Source organism: Bos indicus, chromosome 19 (assembly GCF_029378745.1).
Source record: "Bos indicus isolate NIAB-ARS_2022 breed Sahiwal x Tharparkar chromosome 19, NIAB-ARS_B.indTharparkar_mat_pri_1.0, whole genome shotgun sequence".
Taxonomy (NCBI): Eukaryota; Metazoa; Chordata; class Mammalia; order Artiodactyla; family Bovidae; genus Bos; species Bos indicus.
Window position 1 is genome coordinate 54605264 of NC_091778.1, and position 20301 is coordinate 54625564.

At 57.8% G+C, this 20301-nt stretch overlaps 2 protein-coding genes across 14 annotated transcripts in view; one reads left to right on the top strand and one right to left on the bottom strand.

Moving 5' to 3' along the window:
• Positions 1 to 5187, top strand: part of RBFOX3 (RNA binding fox-1 homolog 3) — a 440999-nt gene extending 435812 nt beyond the window's left edge. For 10 of the 11 annotated variants that reach the window (XM_070773955.1, XM_070773960.1, XM_070773957.1 and 7 more), the window contains 2 exons: positions 164 to 242; positions 1995 to 2700. In XM_070773955.1, the coding sequence (XP_070630056.1) occupies positions 164 to 242; positions 1995 to 2039 (124 nt within the window). In that variant the 3' untranslated portion in view covers positions 2040 to 2700. Of the gene's footprint in view, positions 1 to 163; positions 243 to 1994; positions 2701 to 3756 lie in introns of those variants that run through there. The other variant, XM_070773956.1, reaches the window with a different exon arrangement.
• A 3050-nt stretch (positions 5188 to 8237) lies between these two features.
• ENGASE (endo-beta-N-acetylglucosaminidase) lies at positions 8238 to 16993 on the bottom strand. 3 transcript variants are annotated; one of them, XM_019982032.2, is made up of 14 exons: positions 16839 to 16993; positions 16099 to 16166; positions 15757 to 15958; positions 14173 to 14321; positions 13433 to 13590; positions 12740 to 12888; positions 12244 to 12409; positions 11217 to 11320; positions 10780 to 10888; positions 10409 to 10599; positions 9924 to 10072; positions 9373 to 9478; positions 8891 to 9005; positions 8238 to 8687 (listed from the first exon to the last, which is right to left on the bottom strand). In XM_019982032.2, exons 1-14 carry the CDS (start codon positions 16958 to 16960, stop codon positions 8268 to 8270), a joined length of 2208 nt encoding a protein of 735 aa, XP_019837591.2. In that variant the 5' UTR covers positions 16961 to 16993; the 3' UTR covers positions 8238 to 8267. The 3 variants fall into 3 exon arrangements, with proteins under 3 accessions (XP_019837591.2, XP_019837590.2, XP_070630052.1); XM_019982031.2 differs by having other exon boundaries at positions 9373 to 9481; XM_070773951.1 differs by lacking the exons at positions 14173 to 14321; positions 15757 to 15958 and having other exon boundaries at positions 9373 to 9481.
• Positions 16994 to 20301: the final 3308 nt, after the last annotated feature.

The window sequence follows — 20301 nt, forward strand, 5'->3', positions numbered from 1 at the left end:
GTGTTCAGAGGGTGGCTGGCTATGTTCCATCCAAACCAGCAGGAAGGAGGAAGAGGGGGTGTGCAGGGGAGGGCAGGGCCTTGGGGTGCTGTCTCCAGAGAGGTGGGAGACCCTCACCTGCCCTGTCGCCCCCCCACCCCCCTCCCTGTGCTCACCTCCCCAGTTATGGCAGAGTCTACGCGGCTGCTGACCCCTACCACCACACCATCGGCCCCGCGGCGACCTATAGCATTGGAACCATGGTAAGGAGGCCCGGGCCGGGCTGAGGCTGGGGCGGGCGGGCAGTCCCTCAGGGAAACGCCCCGGACCTCGGCCTGGTGCCTAGCAGGACGGGGGCCTGGATCTGAGCTGGGCAGGACTTGCCCCTTGTGCCCCGTGGAGTCAGAGGGAGGCAGGCCCGCCCAGACAGGCAGCTGCCCGGTAACGTCGTCTGGGAGACCTTCTGGTGTGGCCCGCTTTGCTGAGCCCTGCAACTGAAGTCCGAGCATCCTGGCCTTCCATTCCCTGGACTGGGAAAACCCAACAGAACCTCCTGGCAGGGGCTCCAGAGGCAGGCAGGGCCTCCTCTTCCTCTTGTGTGGGTGTGTCTGTGCCACAGGCCCTCTGTGTTGTCACCGCCTTGCTCTACCTTTCCTCACATCACCCACGCCCCTGCTCCGTGACCCCTCCATGGCTCCCAGCTGGGCCTGCAGGTCTCTCCTGGGGAGGCAGGCCTCTGCCCTGGGCTTCGGCGGGGGCGGAGGAGGTGCACTTCTGACGGCCTGCTGAGGCCCGGAGGTGCGCGGGCCGGTGTGTCTGTGTGTGTGTGTATGTACGGCCAGCTCTTGACACATACAGCCCAGCTCACTCTGTACCCCAAAATCTGCTTCCAGTGAACACCTACCTTCCAGGCCCACCCCGACCCCCCGGGGTATTAATGTCGGTTTTTAACTAGCTTGGCATCCAGCATCAAAGATGAAAACGTTTTGGGCAGGGTAAAGAGGGAGGAGCTTCAGAGACAATATGGATTTTTTTTTTTCATCTCCCTTGTTCTTGATTACTCCCTCCCAATTTTCGTTTTATCTTTTTTTGATTTTTAATGAGCCTCAGACATCCCAAGCAGCCATGGGTCGCAGGCCTCTGGGTTGGGGGGCGGGCCCAGGCCCACTCCTGGATGAAGGCCCCGAAATTGGCTTGCAGACTCCTTGGCTTCAGAATCGCCAGGCCCTCTGCGAAGCTGTTAGCTAAAAGCTTTGGTTAATTCACAGAAGGTTCCCTCTTATGTTTTCTTTTATTTTTATAAGATTTTCTTGGTTTTTTTCTCCCTGCAACTTTTCTGCTCTGGCACTGGCCATTCCTTTCTCTGGGGAAACTGGTGGGTGGGGCAGGAGGTTCCTGTGTAGGGCTCCCTGGCCCAGGGGAGCCCCGGGGCACGGGAGAGAGCATGCCAAAGGCCTGTCCTCCCGGCTGGACAGAGGAGGCGCAGGGACCCCAGAAGGCCCCTGGAGCTGGATGAGCAAACACAGTCCTTCCTGATAGAGCCAAGGCCCCAGGAACCCTGACTAGAGGCCCCTCTCCCCTCCGGTGCCTGGCGGGGCTGAGGCCTGCACCGCCCCCGCCCGCAGCCCCGATGGGCTTGGAGGAGGCGGGGCTTCTGCTCCGACCTCCCCCAGATGACAGCCGATGGAGGAAGCGGGCAGGGAAGGGTCAGGCCTGAGCCAACGAAGTGCCCAAAAGACATCTCAGACCTCGTTATCCAGAAGCTCCATGGCTGGTGACCCCAGCACCTCTCTGACCCCAAGGCCACCAACCACATCGGAAATAGGCCCAGCGCCCCTCCGGCTGCCATGACAACCAGCGCCCATTCTCCCCAAGGCAGAACGGAAGGGAGGGGGCAGAAGACGGGATTTAGCTGTTTCTCTTTTTGTTTTTCTTTTTTTTTTTTTCTTTTTGCTTTCCCCCTCCCCTCCCGAAAGGCGGTACTGATTGGCTGTTTTTCATCTTTGATGTTGCAGGCTAGCCTCTGCCGAGGAGGGTACAGCCGCTTCACCCCCTACTAGCAAGAGGCCCAGCCCCTAACAGCATTCACTCTGACTGCCTAGTACACACCAAACCCAGCAGTCCAAAAGCAGGCACAGCCACTCCGAGGACAGTGCGCCCCTCCCGGTCAGCGACACGCGCCGCTGACCTCCGCGACTCTTTAAGTCCATAGGTTTTACCTCCGGCCAGCTGGTCTCCCCCCACGATGGCGTGTGTGTCTTTGACCCTGGTCACCCCTGTATGTCTGAAACCTTGGTTCCTATTTTGACTCTGTTGATGTTGTGCCCCACCCCACCCCCAGCCCTGAGCCATTTCAGGTATAGGACGCACAGAGTGGGAGGGGCTAGGCTACTAGAAGACCTCTTCTCAAGAAGTAGCAATAGAGCCCGAGAGAGCCATGCCCAGTCTCCTGTCACCTGTCCCCACCCCGCCCCAAGGAAGACACCAGTCCAGCCTCCCCAGGAAGCCACCCCAGCCACTCTGACCACAGCCCTGCCCCTGCCCCTGGGGTTCAGGCGGCGAGGGGCTCTTGTCTGTCTGCCCCACTTGGTGGGTTCCCAGCCTCGACAGTGGTCACTCCTGATCTTCACCCAGCTAATCGCAGGAGTAGCTGTCTCTGCCCTCCTTGTCCCCATTCAGCTAAACTCACAATTATGATTAAATCTGACTGATGTTTCCTGCTGAAGTTGTCACAAGTCATGGGGGAGCCACACCAGCCTCAGGGGTTCCTTAGCCTCTGTTACAAGAAATGAAAGAGTCTAAAAGTGGTCCAGCCCTGCAGTGCCCGGGGGCCCTCTCTTAGCCTGTCTGCCCCACTCCCCACACTCGTGAGTCTTTCCAATCCGGCCACACTCTGGAGACGGGGTCCCTGCCAGCCTGGCACCCCGGTCTGTATTTGAGTCAGCCCTGCCTTCCCTTCCCCAAGCTTGAAATGTTCTTTTCCGGGTACCCTCCTGGAAGGGGAGTCTGAGCGAGAGAGCAGGGAAAGGTGGTGCTCATCATCCAGCCCCTCTGGCAGGATAGTGCTTAGCACCCACCTCCTGTCCGGAGAAGTTCGGGGCTCAGCTCTGCTGCAGGGGTCTGGGGCCTGCAGGTAAAGCTGAGACGGCTGGGGGAGCTTCTGGAAGCTTCATGTGCGGCTCTGTCGCCTCTGATACAGGAGAAAGTGGCCGGGCCAAGGAGGCCCTGGGCTCCTATGTGCCAGAGCTGGCTTCTGGGGGGTATGGACAGCCAGCTAGAGGGTGCAGGTCCCCGCCAGCCAGGGCATGAGCCTCCACCCACTCCACCAGCACATGGTTTCTGGTTGGTGGGTGGGCAGGCCTCTAGAGTGTACCCAGCCAGCTTACCTCCACTGCCTGAACACCCTCTCAGCTGCCTTATTCCAGACCCCCCCGACATGGCCCGTGCAGCACCATCCACCCACCATGCCCTGACCTCTGCCCTCATCCGCCCCAGCAGCCAGGCCCTGCCCACCCAGGGCTCAGCAGAGTCCACCAGTAGCTTCTGCCAGCTGGCTGTGGCTCTTCCATCCCTGCCACCATCCTCCCTTTCTCCCTGCTGGAGGGCAGAGGTCTGCATTCAATTCCCGTATGCAGGATGGGGAGTGGGGCCGGTGTGGGGCGCCCTCCCCGCACCCACCTGGCGCCCAGGGCCCCAGAGCCTGCCGCCCCTCCCCCATAGCACACCCGGCAGTTGCTTCTGTGAACTGCAAGTCCTGCCTTTCTGTTTCTGTTGTAGTGAAAGCTTCTGCCGTTTCCTTCTTGGACCATGAAGGGCAAAAACAAAACAAAAAAATCACACACAAAAAAATCACAAAACAAAAAAACAAAATAAAAAAAAAAAGATGTTCAAATCCAAGCAACAAAAACAACCAAACCGAGAAGCATCCACCACGTCCGAGTCCGTGAGCCCGCGAGCCGCCGCACCCACCGCAGCGAGGGAGCAAGTCTGCAGGAAGATGGGGGGTGGAGAGGTGGGGGGTGCCTCATTTTCTACCAAGTCTTCCTTCCGGGCCCCACTCGGGGCAGCGTGGGGCCAGTGGCGAGAGGCTGCGGGCCCGAGCAGGAAGAGCAGCCAGCAGGACTTGACCTTGGCTACCGACGGTGCCAGCGGAGGGACAGGCGCGGGAGGGGTCGGCTTCTCATCCCAGGGCTTCGGCTGTGCCCGGTCACCCCCCCACCCGTGTCTCCCACTCTGGGCCCCAGCTACCCCTCCTGCCTCGCCGCCAACACCCATGTCCTGCAAACCTGAGGAGGAGGAGTTGGCAGCGCCGGAGACTGTCTGAACGACCAGCAGCAGCCCTGGGCTCCAAACCCAACATCAAGGGCTGATGTCTCTCCAGAGCTCCGGGGCACCCAGGGCCCCTCCACGTCAGGGGGCTCCAGCTGCCCGGCGGGGGGTGGGGGCCTGAAGGCTGAGGACTTGGCTCGGACTGGTGGGTTTCTGGTTCCCTTTCTGGAGGGGGCCCTGGGTCTGGCCCAGGGGAGGGAAGGCCAGCCTCATCGCTGCAGCTGAAACAGAGGGACAGGACTGGCCAGCACCTGGCTGCACGGTGAGGTCGGGGTCACGGTGCTGTGCGTCTGGACGGCACGTCCGAGCAGAGAGAGCGAGGGGGTGGGGGAAGGCCTGGGTGGTCTGTGGCCCTCTCCCCTGCTCCCAGATCAGGTCCCAGGGTGGCCGCAGACAGTGGGCAGCAGGGAGGAGCCCCTGGCCAGGCAGAGAGAGCTGGACTCGGGGAAGCAGCAGAAAAGAAAAAAGATGTAGGCTCCCAACATGGCTCCACTGTCTCATGAAACTTAAAAGGTAAAAAAAAAAGAAAAAAAAATACACCTCACTTTATATTCAGCATCAGCTCCTGAAGCTACTGAGATGAGTCTCCTTTTCTATTCCCGGTGTACATAGCCCCGCCCCGCCTCCGGCTTCGTCCTCTGTACAGGCCCCTCTACCCTCTGCTGTTCTGGGCCCTTTTCTTGCAGCCGCTCCACCCCACCACCCCACCGCCACCCCCCTCCACCAGCCCTGCGCCCTCCCGCCCCCCACCCCCCACCCCCAGGACTGCAGCCAGGCCCCAGGCTTCCTTTCTTATCATTCTGTATGCTTCCAAGGTGTGACCATTTAAATCAACCGTATTATTATTATTAAGATTATTAATAAAGATTTTTCTTCAAACCAGGACAACTCTTTTTGATTGGCCGGCCCCCTGGGCACAGAGGGGAGAGGGCACAGAGGACCAGGACAGGCAGCTTCTTTCTCCTAGGAAGCCAGATGGCCAAGGGGAGCCAGAAGACCCTTCTGGGAGAGATTCTAGTACCCCCATCCTCTCCTCCATCCCGCCTCTGGAGTCTGGAGGCAGGGCTCCTAGCCTGCGGGTAAGGTCTGTGAAGTTAGCGGCAGTCTACCCCCGCAACTGGCCGCCGCTCAGCAGTTGCTGCCCCTGATGGGGCCTGACCGCAGGCAGTCCCCAGCCTGCCTCCCGCCCCGGGATGAGACAGAGCCAGCTGGGCGGTTGAGGCTGCTGCACTCGGGGCCAGCCATGGTCCCAAGAACGGAGCTGCTTAAAGGTAAGCCCCGCCTGCGCCACCTCTGTGAGTCCCCAACCCTAGCCGGATGGGGCGGTGTGAGTGGCCACCACCCTCCACCACCCATCCCTGTGAGAGGAGGGCGAGCTGGGAGGAGAAGCAGCAAAATTCAAACCAACAGCCTGAAAGCCATGGGCTGGGAGCTGCAATGGGGGGGCGGCTCCAAACCCAACCACAGTGCCCCCTCCATGTCTCGCCAGGACTGCGCTCTTCATTTTTCACAGCGCCAGATAATTTATTTCAGGGCGATTACACACACCAGAGGGGCACGAGCTTAAATGCCAACATATTAATTTTCCTGCATACGAGCCTTTACGTCGGTGGGACTGGGGACCATGCTCTAGGGGAGCTGGGGCTGTGCGATCCCTCTGCATGCCACGCTCTGCTAAACCCCCTTACCTCTAATTGCTTGCTCACCAGACTGTGAGAAAATAATTGCCACTATAAATTTTCCCTCCTTCTCTGCATAAAATATTCGGAAAACCAGCACTTAAAAAAGGAAGGGGGAGTGCTCCTGAAATAAGAGCAGCAGGGCATCACAGCTGTGCTGCCCACTTCTGGGCGCCTGGCTATGTCCCCCCACTGACCCCCATCCCTGGGGACTGGGCGGCAGGGGCAGGCGGGAGCCCTCACCCCCAGTTTAAAATGGGGAGGCTCAAAACATTTCCAGGAAAAGTCAAGGGAGCGGTTCCCCAACCCCGACAGTTCTGGGCAAACCAGGGGCTCTGGGAAGCCTTTTCAGGGTCAGACACTGGAAGTGGTCTTCCTGGCCCGCCAGAGCCATCGTCCCCCTCCCAAACAAACCTCTTCCCACCCTGGGACTGAGGTGGACCACAGTGTGGGGCATGAAGAGTTAAATGTTCCCAGTTAGGAAAGACCTGGAACCTGAGTTCCTGTGTGGGGCTGTGAAAGGGGCACATGGGCACCTGGGAAGCAGGGCAGGTTGAGACAGAGTCCGTTGTCTGCCGAGGAGACTCCTGTGTCCTGTGTGTGCAGGCTCAGTGGCTGAGTCTGAGTGTCTGACAATTCAGCGACCCCATGGACCGTAGCCCCCCATCCTCCTGTCTGTGGGATTTCTCAGGCCAAGAGTATTGGAGTGGATTGCCATTTCCTTCTCCAGGGGATCTTCCTGACCCAGGGGTCAAACCCATGTGCCCTGTGTCTCCTGCTTGGCAGGCGATTCTTTACCACTGAGCCACTCTGTCCTCTCCCAGTCGAGGGCCAGGGCGGATGCAGTGTGGCTGCACTGCCGCCTGGCGGCCTCTCCCTTCCCTGCAGCGTAAATCAAGTTTGCTGACCCTGAGCTGGCATAGGAGCCCCACTCTCCTAGCTGGGAGGTCACCCCAGAGTGTCCTGGCCCTTGGCATCATCCACATCTCGTAGCACAGAGAGGAGGACAAGAGGAACAGGGAAGTAACACCCCCATTGCTGGCCTGTGGGGCCTGGAGGTGAGAGATCCCCAAGAACGAGGGGCTGACGGCCTTCATCAGAGGGCCACAGCAGAGCCCACTTGGGCCTGGAGAGGGGAGGGGAGCAGGTTCCCTGAGGCTGCGGGGCCGAGATCCCTCCCGGGAAGCCACCGCGGCAGCCCATGTGTCAAAAGGGAGCTGTGTGGCAGGAGGGGCTGTCTCTGGCTCGCTGACCCCCGCCTCGTCCCTATGGAGAACCGCTAGGCAGCCTCAGCTCGGGCAGAGGACAGAGGGAGAGGCTGCAGAGAGGCGGGGGCAGGAGGGACCCCAGTGGAGAGAGCCGCAGCCCCCACGCCATGATGCTCCGGGCTAACACCTGCTCAAGCAACCGGCTGAGCAGGAGGGTGTGGAGGCAGGAGGCGACCTGGAGCCCCCACACAGGGCTGGGGGCTGCTGGGTGCAGCCCAAAGGGCCTTCCTGGGTACTGCCCGGCCACCTGCTGCCCAAGCTCACTAGCTCCCACCTACAACCCAGAAGAGATGAGGCAGGACCCAAGGCCAGTGGGGACGTTCCAAAAGTGGCTTTGGCTCTGGAGAACAGTAAGCCAGGGAAGCCAGGTCACAGGTGGTCTGGCCCATGTGCCCACCCTGCCGGGGGTTGGTGTAACCTGGCACAGCCTGGCCAGGGGCTCCTACTTCTGGGGTAGAAGCACCCCAGGGACCCCCTCCCAGCACCTGCAGGGGCTGCTGTTCCTGTGCTACCCCAATCCCCCCCAATCCCAGCTCTGCATCCCCATTGTGGCCCCTCTATCTCATTCCCACCCTAGGAAGCGTCTCAGGGCCCTGCTCAGAGGCCCTCCCACCACAGTGAAGCACGTTCCTAATTGTTCCAACTGCAGGAATAAAAGGTCACCACTGTCAGCATAAGTGTCTCTCGGCCTATTAGGCAATAGTCTTTATGGAATTTTCTAGGCTAAATGCTCCCAAATCTTTTCACTTGTACCTGGTATAGTATTCTACTGAGAGAGATGAAACCAAGAGTGGGGGTGGTGATGGTGTCCATTCACCCCTGGGAATTATCAACTCAGCAAACCAACTTCTCAGCTTTCCTATTGCAATGCCCCGATGAAGAGCCACAGACATCTCACCCACGGTCTTCTCACCCAGCCCTCAGGACCCGGGTCTTCCCCGAACACTTGTGTGAGGCCCCTGCGCAGAAGAAGCCTTTAGCCTTGAGAAAGAGACTCTGCTTTAATGTCTGCTCACGTGCGGGGCATGGAGTAGAGTATGGCCGCCTTGCCCCACTCGGCCTGAGGCACCAGGAACCCCTCTTTGGGGACAGGCTCCACCAGGAACTCCACGCGGCCATCCTGGCCAGGCTCCGCGGCTGCCACTGCCAGGCCCACTATCCGATACCGGTTGACGAAAGCCAGGCCCAGCAGCCTGGGCCTCCCTGGCTGCGAAGGCCCGCTGCTGGGAGAGCCACCTTCCGATCCTCGGCAGCAGTGGATCCGGAAGCACCGGACGCGGGGAAGGAGGTAGGCCCAGTGGAGGGTACAGCTGAGCCGCAGCCCGGCGGGGCCGCCCTCCCGCTCGGAGGCGAACGGCTGCCAGCGCACATGCGAGACCGTCACGGCCTGCACCTGGGGGAGCGGGGTCAGCAGGCTGTTGGCATCCACCACCTGGCAGAAGAGACAGAGCTAAGCTCAGCCTGGGAGCCTAGAGAAGGTTGGGGGGGGTGCCTGGCCCTGCACGGTCCCAGCCATGGCACCTCTGCCCCAGCTCCCCTCTGAGCCAGAGGAGAGGGCTGGTGGGTGTCTGGCCTCGTCTGCAAGGGGCACAGATGCCCCGGCCAAGCTCCAGCCAGGTCCCTGGGATGCCTCACCTGGAGCTCTCCAAGGCGACAGATGAAGTTCTCCTCCTTCTGGCTGCCCGGAGGCCGGGAGAAATTAACAAAGAGGTCCTGTAGGAGGCAGCCCCGCAGAGTCACTTCGTAGCAGCTGGGAAAGACAGAGAGAGACCAGTCATAAGGAGCCTCAGCCCGGCACCTGCAGACTGGCTGCTCACAGAAGCCCGGAGCCACAGGGAGGTCCATCCCAAAGGGGACCCTGTGATCAGTGGGAAACCTGGACCTAAGCCATGACCGTGATCGTGACCTTTCCCAGCAAGCATCCTTGGGCTTGTGTCATTAAGCTGCCTGAAATCTGGGAGGACTGGCCCATGGCCCCTGCTGCTGCTGCTGCTGGGGCACCTATATCCCTGCAATTCTGTGGTTTCTCAGTGGAGGGCCCCTCACTCTCCAATCCTCACCATGGTGGTGTGGCCATCCTCTGCTGGGGACTCAACAGGAAAAGAGGGGGGACTCACCGCTGGACCCAGCCCCCACTGAGCTGCTGGCCGCAACGGCCCACCCATTTGGCCAGCTTGGTTGGGGGCACCCGGAGGGGTCGGGGACTGCGCCTTGAGCTCGTTTCTGCTGGAGGAAGAGACACAGAACTTTAACAAGGGGAGTCCAAAGGAAACGACACTGGGAGGTGTCACTGAACAGGGAGCTGGGGGCCCCCCAAGATGCCCTGGTAGCCCCAGTACTCAGCCAAATGGACTGAGGCCTTGGGGAATAGAGAACAGGGAGGAGAGGAGGGAAGCTCGGGGATGGATGCCCAGGACTGGTCCGAGGACATCCTCCCACTTGGGGCACTGCTGGCAGGAGAGCTGCCACGGGCCCACACGTCCAACCCCACGCCACAGGGCCGCTGTGGCCCAGAGGCTCCCACTCAGAGGTGGACCCCCAGGCCAGGCCCGGCTCAGAGCAGCACCTGGACCCTGGCCGCCTCCACACCCCTAGCCTCCTCCTCCCCGACACGCCCTGAGAAGGGAGAAGCCTGTAAGGAAGGGAGGCGCCAATCACGTCCACCCACCGCTCAGCACCGAGATGCCTCCCACATGACAGCTGCCCGCGTCCCCTGTGGTGAGCTCCAAAGCCACCCCCACCGCCGAAGGCCCTTCCAGCTTGTACACCAGGGACACGAAGATCTTGGGTGGCACTGGGACCTGCAGGGAGAATAACCTGGAGAAGAAAGGTCCAGAGATGAGAGGCTGCGGGGAGACTACTGGAAAGCCAGCGCTGCACTAGGTCCCAGCCGCCAACTTCTCCCTCCAGGACGGGGAGGAGGGTGGGCTGCTGGGCGGAAGAGGCACGCAACAGCATGCAGGCAGCTGATGCTACTCTCCTGGACACTCGAAGCGGTGAAAACTGGATGTTGCATGTTCTTCACAGAGTAAAACAAAATCCCAGTTTGTCCTCCTTCTGGCCTCTGCTGCCCACCTGCCCGGTTTTAGCAACTGACAAGGATGACGGGGGCAGCTGATGGGCCCCAGGTCCCAGCCCGCCTCACTCACCTACCTCACAGCCACGTTTCCAACCTCGGGCGGAATCAGCCCTCGGATGAGCAGAGAGCTGCCCCCGTTCCAGGCGTCCTCCAGGCAGCAGTGCGTCTTCACCCAGCCCTGCCCGTCCCCTTCCAGCCTGTGCTCTCCAAACAGGGGCTGGATCTCCTGGGCGCTCGGGTGGTACCAGGGCCCCACGGCCTCCTCCTGAAGGGTGAGGCAGAGGTGGAGGGGCACTAGGGGCAGACGGAGCTATCACACCCAACGCCCCTCCCACCAGTCCCAGGGGAGGCCCAAAGGCCGGAGAGAAGGCAGCCTCTTCACCCAGAAGCAGCCACGTCCAGGAAAGCCCCTGGTCCCCAGCCACCCAGAGCAGGACCCACACACCTGGCCATAGTAGACTCTTCGAGTCCCCATGCCCAGGCAGAAGGAAGTGACAAAGGGCAAGGAGCAGATGCTGTGTGTGGGCAAGTAGCGTTCCAGCAAACTCCAGAACCTACGGAGAAACGCATGGAGGCTCAGGTCCCCAAGAGGGCACTGCAGCGCCCCGAACTCACTCTCATGACCCTAAGCTTTCCTGCACCCCTTACCAAGTGACCTCGGCCCCCACTGAGCGTCTGTACGAAGTGGTCCCTTGGGGTCCCCAGTTTTCATCCTTCCTGTGTAACTGGTCTCAAGGACCCCCAGGAGCAGCCAGGGCAGCTGAGCCCCATGCCTTGTCTTAACCCCCACTCCTCAACCGAGCCTGGCCAGAACCTGGGGAAATCACCTGAGACCCTCCCTGCCACTGGCCACACCCAGGCCCTGGGACTCCAGGGACTCACTTGTCCTGGTTCTGGAAGAAATTCCCCTTCTCCAAACACTCGTACACCCAGCCAGGCGCAAACAGGGCCGCCGAGAACCCGTGCTTCCGAATCAGCTCCAGCGACTGGGGAGATAGGAGTCAGGGAGATGCCCCGGTGCCAACAACCAGAGTCCACGCACAGGATGAGGGGCTTAGGCAAGGGGCAACCTCCGGGGCTTTAGGGTTCATCCCTGAAGTTCCGCAGCTGCCCAGAAGAGGGCGCGAGGCGGCAGGGAGGCGCGGAGGGAAAAATCCGAGGGGTAGGGGTCTGTACGCGGGGCGCCCACAGGAGACACGTCTCGCTCTCTCACTACACTTCGTTCTATTATCAGACTCACAGTGGGGCGGAGAGAATCTTCAGTTATTGGATTAATTTATTCACTTAAAAGCTTAATTAATGAGTTGAGAACGTCCCCGCGGCACCTGGGAAGGGCAGGATTGACAGCCTGGGGACGGGCTGATTCCCTATTTATCCCACACCAGGTGCGGCGGCCCCCCCGCGGCCTCTCTTCCTCTTTTCTCGCTGCCGACAAGATTTCCCTTGCCAGAAAAACCTCACTAGTTAATCAAACCAGCAGTTCCCAAAACTGTGGGTGTGTGACCTCAGTCCTTGGCCCTGAGCTAAGGAAACACCAAAACATGCTCCCTGGCTTCTGGCCCCACCCCACCCCACCCCACCCCCGCGTCCACATGATGCGCTAAAAGGCCAGCTCGGTGCCCCTCAAAGCACCGAGTCCAGAAGAAAGTAGAGCTGTCTGTGAGACCCATGGTCGGAACAGGTGCTTTGTCCATTAGCATCTACGGGAAAACCGTACCATCTGAAGAGATGGGCTGAAAGTTAGGATTTTAGGGCACAGCCTGTTCTCGGGGCCTCGGGGTCCCCACTTGGGGGAGGATCATTGCTGCCTCTCTTACCCTTGAGGTGCAGGTGGAATGAGGGGTCCACAGGAACACGAAGCACCCAGGCCCCGGCCACCACCTCCCCGGCCTCAAAGGCCACCACCCACCTTATTCGTGTCGAACCGGCCCCCGACGACATTCCCGCGGGCGAACACGTCTACACCCACGTACACGTCCGCCCGGCGCTCCCCGGCCTGCCCCAGCGTCCGCTCCAGATGCTCCTCCCGCCAGTTATAGTTGGTGAAGAAGCCGTCGCAGGCATCAAAGAAGACTCTGGGGGCGGCACGGGTGGGCCGTAAAGCCCAGGCGTTCTCCCCTCAAGCACCTGCGTCGGCTGGGCACACGGACTGCACGCTGCCTGCCTCTGGGACCAAGCAGAGTCTGCTTCCGAAGAGCCCGCACCTAGACCACAAACTGTGGCGGGTAACCCTGGGCACAGCCAGGCTGACAAGGCATTAATTCTGTCTGCTTGTGGTAAGGGTACCAAACACCTCTGCCCTCTCCCTCGCTTTCCCCCAGGGCAGCGGTGTAGGTGACACCTCCAGAAGGCAGAGGAAGTTCTGGCCCTGCCCAGGAGCCCAGGCTGCCCGCCTGCAGGCTCACCTGTTCTGCTCGTTGAGCTCGTTCTGCCATTTGAGCTGCCCGCTGCTCACCACGCTGTCATACCAGAGCACCAGGCCCCCGGGGACCTGCTGATGCAGCTGAGAGGTCAGGTACTGGAGGAAGTGGGGCACGTTCCCCACGGCGGCCAGCTGGAGAGAGGCATGGAGACAGACCCTCCGTGAGGCCCAGAGACACCTGTCGTGAGGAGCGCCCCGGTCCTGGACAGACAGGACACCTAACCCCAGGGGCAAACAGGTCCTGGTCCCGGAAGCCCCTTGGCCCCACAGCTGCCGAGCAGAGGGTCCAGCCAGAGGTCCGACTTTCCTTTCTTTCTGAAGCAGGAAGGACATGGACTCCGCAATCAAGATAAAACCCAATGAAAAGGGAAGGCACCATGAAAAGGAAGTCGCACATGCAGCCCAAGCAAAGCAGAGACAGAGGAGGAAGACAGGGCCGCCTTGAAGGAACCAGAGAAGCAAAGCTCAGCCAGGCAAGATTCCTGGACATCACGCTGGAGAATGTCCATCTCCCTGTGAAGAGGCAGAGGGGCTGGAGGTTGGAGCTAGCTCTAGCTGGGATGCAGGAAGCACTGCGGTAGCAGGGACCCAGCCTGGTGAGGCTGAGGAGCATGGTGGAGGGTCCCCTCGGGGCACAGGGGCTGGCGGGCCAGGCACCAGGGGCAGGTGTGCTCACACTCAGAGAGTTCTCAATGTTGATCAGCCAGCCGTCAAATCGGAAAAACTGGGCGATCAGGACCAGCTGATCGGCCACCGCCCGGTATGAGTGCTCATCCCCAGCCAGGAAGGCCTGGCAGAGCCGCTCCCCGTCTTTCCATTCAGTGATGAAAGTCCCTGTGGGGCAGGAGAGAAACGAGATCGAGGTCAGGCCAGGGGATTATTTCCCCTTCGACCCAGCAGTTCCCAGGGTGTGGTTCCTGCAACAACAGCATCACTGTCGCCTGCAAAAACATTGTTAGAATTCCAAATTCCCAGTGTCCCCAGATGGCAGATAAATAAGATACCTGGAGGCAGGGCCCCAAAATCAGTGTTAGATAATAAATTATTCAGATGCAGGGAAAAGCTTGAGAAGCGCTCCCCTCCCCCAGCGGTGGACCACCTATATCCTACATCCTGCCCCCAATTCTTCTTGCAAAAACAGTTTCACGGGATCACAGTCAAGCCCATTTGTTTGTTTATTGTCTGTGGGAGCTGTTGACTCTCTGGCAGCCCCAGTACATGACTCGGTGGCCTGGAAAACTGAGGATATTTCCTTTTTCCAGAACAAGTTTGCCTTCACCTGTCCTAACTCATCAAGGCTGGTAAGGAGGTCTACCCACCCAACAGCACCCCAAGCCCAAGCCCTTTTATCACTGGGGCCCCAGGCAGGTGTGCCAACGAGTCTGGTTGGGTTGCAGGCAGGCCCTTGGCTCTTACCCAGCACACAGACCCCATGCCTGTGGGCAGCGTTGGTCCAGCCTACTGGGGGGATGGTGACCGTGTGATGGCTGAAGTACACAAAGATGTCGATGTACTGCCAGTGGTAAAAGGAATAGGGAGTCTGTGTGGCTGAGCCTTGAATAAACCTGGGTGAAGAAAGAGAACAAGATCCGGACCCAGAAACAGACGAGGACATGGCGACCGCAAGGTGAAAAGAGAGGACGACACGAGTGAAGATTCCCTTTAGTTCCATCTAGTTGGCACTAGAGGTTGTTGTGAGCTAGGCTGTGCCCAGTGACTGGGCTCAGAAGTAGCACCAGGTCACAGCCCGGATGTCAAGAGGGTTAGTGTTGTTGTTTTGGTTTTTTTTTTTGCTGCGTTGGGTCTTAGTTGTAGCAGGTGGGATCCTTGGGCTCTCTAGTTGTAGTGTGAGCTCCAGAGCACATGGGCTCAGTAGTTGTGACATGTGGGCTTAGCTGCCCCACAACATGTGGGATCTGAGTTCCCTGACCAGGGGTCGAACCCACACCCTCTGCATTGGAAGGTGGATTCTTAACCACCAGACCACCAGGGAAGTCCTGAGAGGGTTAGTCTTAAGGGAAGCATTTTCACCAGGCCCAACAGGCACTTTGCTATCGGATCCAAAAGACTGAGCGTGTTTAGCCTCAATGAACAGACAGACAGAACACAAGGAAAGAGACCTGGAGGGGCTCACACAGACCTCCAAGTGCCCGGGGCCCTGCTCTATTCCAACACCTGCAGTTCACTAGGACACAGACAGCTTGCAGGTATGGTTGGGGTTGACAACCACATGAGCTGCACCAGTGGCTTCATCACCCACTTCTGTACCTTGATGGCCAGCTCTGACTCAAGGCTTCCCATCAATTATGACATCCAAGCTTGTTTTATGGATATTTAAAGATCTCTAATGGATTCCCCGGTGACTCAGTGGTAAAGAATCCACCTGCCAATCCAGGAGACCTGGGTTCGATCCCTGGGTCAGAAAGATCCCCTGGAGGAGGATGGCAACCCATTCCAGTATTTTTGCCTGGGAAATACCTTGGACAGAGGAGCCTAAGGGGCTACAGTTTAGGGGTCGCAAAGAGTCAGACACAACCTAGCAACTAAACAACAAGATCTCTAAGCTGACCCTGCAGGATCTTGGGAAGAAATGCCCCCAGCTGGGGTGGGGTTGGGGAGGGAGTGCAATGATTCCAGAACCAGTGGGCCAAGATGGAATAGAACTGAGGAGGGTGAAGGAAAGAAATCAGCAGAAGAACCAAGTTACTGGGCCAGGTGGTCTGAAAAGGTCCCTGCGATGGTGCTTTCTCCAGCCTCCCTGACTTCAGGTGCAGACAGTCCAGAGAATCAGACAGTTTCAGGGCTGAAGGAGGCATAAGCTAGCCCCTAACCCATCCTCCTCTTCTTACAGATGAAAGGCTGAAGCCTGAGTTCCTCTCCCAGTAGGTGGCAGGGTGGGCTGGCTGACTCCTGACTCCACATCCAGTGCTCCTTCCACCACTGGGCACAGCCCCTCCCCTCCTCCCGTCACACCAGGCCATGCGCTCGCAGTGTCCTCACTTGTCATCCAGGTACCCGCCCATCATGTCATGACACATCAAAGTTCTGGGCCTCCGGCTGCTCAGAGGGGGCTGCCGACACTCAGGGGGCCCCAAGGCCACATTAAAGCCATCCTCCGCATCGGGTCTCCACGCCAAGAGTTCCTCCAGGGAAGACAAGTAAAAGCTGATGGGTCTGGTGGTGTCCTTGTCATAATATCTAACTGATCAGAGGAGGGAAACAGCGAGGAATCAGTGGAAATTATGGAATTCATAATAGAGAACTTGAGATGGGGAAGGGGCAGCCCTGCCCAGAAGCCCCAGAGTGAACATGGACAGTGTTCAGAGCCTCGGTCCTTCTTACCTGGCAAAGGGTCTGGGGTAAAACTGACCACTTCTCGAAAGACTGCTTCTTCTCGATCCTCTTCAATTCTAAGCAAAGAAGGAGTTGAATTGTTTTTGTTTGTTTGTTTGTTTTTAAATAAAAGCGTAAAGAAAAAGAACCTGTAGAAGCAAAGGGACCAGACCCCATGAGGAAGTGCAGGGGGAGACGTCCTCTGGTTTACATTTTTTAATGCAAACTATGGAAACGTGCCTTTGCCCATTCTGTTCCCTCACACTAGAACACCCTTCTCTCCAGTCTCCACCTACTGCAGTCCTCCACCTCCTCAAAGACCAGTTCAGATGTTCCGCGCCAGGCACCCTCCCTGTCCTCCCCAGCATGGACACTAATAATCCTAATTACACCCACTGGTCTGCACTGAGCAATTAAAATCTCTCTGCAGACCCAAGGCCAGGGGACGGAGGCATAGTCAACCCATTTCTTAGAAAAGGATGTCGGAGCTTCTAGTCAGGGCGCCAGGATGCCCAGACGCGCCCGAGGCTGGGGTCGCACCCAGGCTCCGAGACTCTGTCCGTGCCTACTGCTGTGCGGGGCGGGCGGGACGATGGACAGAACCCGCCGCGAACAGTGAGCGTGGGGGCCGGAGATCGCTGTCCTGTGCCTACGGCCTCCCTTGGCCAAGGCCAGGCGCCCAACGACTCCGGCCCACTGTCCGGCCGCCGGATCGATCCTTAGAATTCTCCCGCCGACCTCTTACCCACCTCCTCCGGGTCAGCCGCCCTGCCGGCCGCCGATCCCGCTGCTTCTCCAAGGTCGCCGGGGCCCGCATCCGCCGCCCCTGCCGCCGCGCCGCCGTCCGGGTCCCTGTCCCTGCCTCCTCCATGACGTTGCTCCGCCCGCGCCACCCGCCGGCCACCGGCCAATCGCAGGCCGAGACCCGCCACCGCCGCCGCCCGCCGGCCAATGAGGACTTCTCTGCGCGGTTGCCCCGCCCCTACTAGGCTCAGGCTGGACACCCCGCTCGCTCTGTGGCTGGCGCACCTGCCGCCCGGCCTTTGTAGAGGAGGAAGGCCTAGGGGGGCGGGGAATGGGGCGGGGCTTATGCGGTGGGCGTGGGGATGGGCGGGGTCTTAGCCCAGGGCTCCGGAAAACCCCTTTGTGTGAGTTCTTTTTCAGATGAGCAATCTCCTGAAGATCACAAAGTCAGTAAATTGTGAAAGTGATATCTGAACTCAGTTTGCTTAACCCCTGTTTCAAAGATAATTTTCTGGGAAAAGTGAAATCATAATTCTCATTCAAGTATAAATATTCTGCTGCTGCTGCTAAGTCTCTTCAGTCGTGTCCGACTCTGTGTCACCCCATAGACGGCAGCCCACCAGGCTCCCCCGTCCCTGGGATTCTCCAGGCAAGAACACTGGAGTGGGTTGCCATTTCCTTCTCCAAAGCATGAAGTGAGAAGTGAAAGTGAAGTCGCTCAGTCGTGTCCGACTCCTAGCGAACCCATGGACTGCAGCCCACCAGGTTCCTCCATCCATGGGATTTTCCAGGCAAGAGTACTGGAGTGGGGTGCCATTGCCTTCTCCGAAGTATAAATATGGACAAGTGTTAAAGACTGTCCTACTCATTATTCAGACAGGTGTTATAACCAGTTCAAAGCGAATCAAAAAAGAGATCGTGTATAGATCAGGAATACTGAAATGAGTACGTAAATAGAGGCATAAAGAGTTTTTCCGCTGGGTGGGTTGGGGGTGAGTGAGATCATTGAGCCTCTGGACAAGACAATTTACACGTAAAAAAGGTGACAAAAAATAAAACTAAAATCAGATGAAGAGGTACAAAGAACTATTGTAGCCACGCGTTCCGGGAAACAAACTCACTCAGAAGGACAATGCAGATAGTGGAGTGCAGTGTATTACACCGGCAGGCCCAAGGAAGAGTCTCCTCTTAGCCAAGGACCCCGACCAGTTTTTCTGAAAACCTTATATACCCTAAGTGTACGTGCCCAAACCCACCTCCCCAAATTCCCTGAAACTAGTCTGAACAAAGGAAAAGAAAGATACAATCAAAGTTAACCCATTATTCATATGCCTTAAGCCTAGGTAGTTAACAGTAGACAATTATCAATAGGCCTGTGGTCATACCCCAATAAGCATAATAGAATGTATGATTCTATTCGGTTATGGACTTCCATGGCGGCTCAGACGGTAAAGTGTCTGCCTGCAATGCAGGAGACATAGGTTCGATCCCTGGGTCGGGAAGATCCCGTGGAGAAGGAAATGGCAACCCACTCCAGTACTCTTGCCTGGAAAATTCCATGAACTGAGGAGCCTGATAGGCTCCAGTCCATGGGGTTGCAAAGAGTCGGACACGACTGAGCATGAATCCTCATTCGGTTACACACATAATTAGGGTATTCTTTTAGGCAACAGAGAGTCTAGGTACGACCCTGGGGCTCTTCCATCCAGGCGGCCTGGTTTTTACTGGGCATATAGCTCAAAGCCCAGTCTGACCCAAGATGGAGTCCTGCTTTCAAGATGGAGCCTGTTCTGTCTGTTTCCTCCTTCACTATGTATAAAATAAATAAGCTACAAGGATATATTGTACAACACAGAGAATATAGCCAATATTTTATAATAATTATAAATGGAGTATAACCTTTAAAAATTGTGTATCACTATGTTGTACGGAAACTTATATTGTACATCAACTATGCCTCCATATTTTTATACCTCAATTAAAAAAAAAAGCTAGAATGAGATAACAGCAGGATATGCAGCATGTAGAGAATGCATAGTTTCCATTGAAGCACAAATTTTCTGCACCCCCAAATCTGCAAGGCCCTGCAAAGCACACAGGGCCAGGAGGTATCTCAGAGATAGCACTTCCCCAGCCTCTTAGTCACAGAGGGGTCCCCAGAGTGTGGAGTGTGAGGAGAAGGGCCTGGACCCAAGACTGGGCCCCACAGGACTGAATGTGGGCCCTCTTGAAGCTCTGCTCACCCAGCTCCCAACACCTGTTTGTGCTGCTTGGGAATGGCCTGCTGCGCAAGCCAAGCTGAGTGGGCCTCTTTATTATGGCTGCAGACTTTGAACTTTATGAGGCCCCAAGTATCCATAAACCCATAGAGTGGGGAAGATAACTCAGCTGTGAAATATGGATCCTGGCTGTGCTTTGGGGAAAGATGGGGCCCTGGGGAGCAGGCGACAGTGATCCCAGGGAGGACAGGGACTGCAGCACCCTGGGAAGTCTGCCTTGACCCCGGAGGAGCAGGGGGTGGGGGAGGGCGGTTGCAGGGTCACAAGTCCCCTCTGGCTGTGCTCAAGTGAGCACAGAAGATGTGGGGGTCTGTATTTAGTCTGCATTTAAACCACTTACCTGCAGCTTAGCGGTGAAAATAAATAAATTTTCATCCTCTGAACTAAAAGGTCTTAGAGATTCTTTAGGGTAATTCTCAGTCTCTGGGGGAAAAATATATTCAGACCTCCCTTCTCTGCTCCTCTCGGCAGTGTTGGCCTCTGGTCTGGGGGTCAGGGAAGTTCAAGTTGTCCTGCACACCCTCCACAGGGCCAGGAAGAGCCGGTTTGCAGCCTCTGCATTGGCCCCTGCTGCGCTGCCTACTCTGCAAGACCCTGTGGTTCCTGGTCTCAGTGTCCTTGTCCGGTGATCAGGATGAGCCTGGAGGTCCCCACATTTGCCTTAATCCCATGGACCGAGGAGCCTGGTAGGCTGCAGTCCATGGGGTCGCTAAGAGTCGGACACAACTGAGCGACTTCACTTTCACTTTTCACTTTCATGCATTGGAGGAGGAAATGGCAACCCACTCCAGTGTTCTTGTCTAGAGAATCCCAGGGACCTCGGGGCCTGGTGGGCTGCCATCTATGGGGTCGCACAGAGTCGGACATGACTGAAGCGACTTAGCAGCAGCAGCAGCAGCAGCAGCAGCAGCAGCATGCTGGTCCCCCTGGGGCTCCAGACCCTCCAAAGCCTGGATTGGCCACCTAAAATCCTTACCTTGTAGAGTTTCCAGATAAAGTACAGGATGCCCAATTAAACATGAACACTAGATAAACAATAAATGGAAATGGGACATGACTATACGAAGCAATTATTTCTCATTTATCGGAAATGCAAAGTGAACTTGATGCTGAGTTTGCTAAATCTGGCAGCCCCATCTGTGAATTTCCACTGCAGCATTGCCCTGCCATGGGGGACCCTGCTGACATG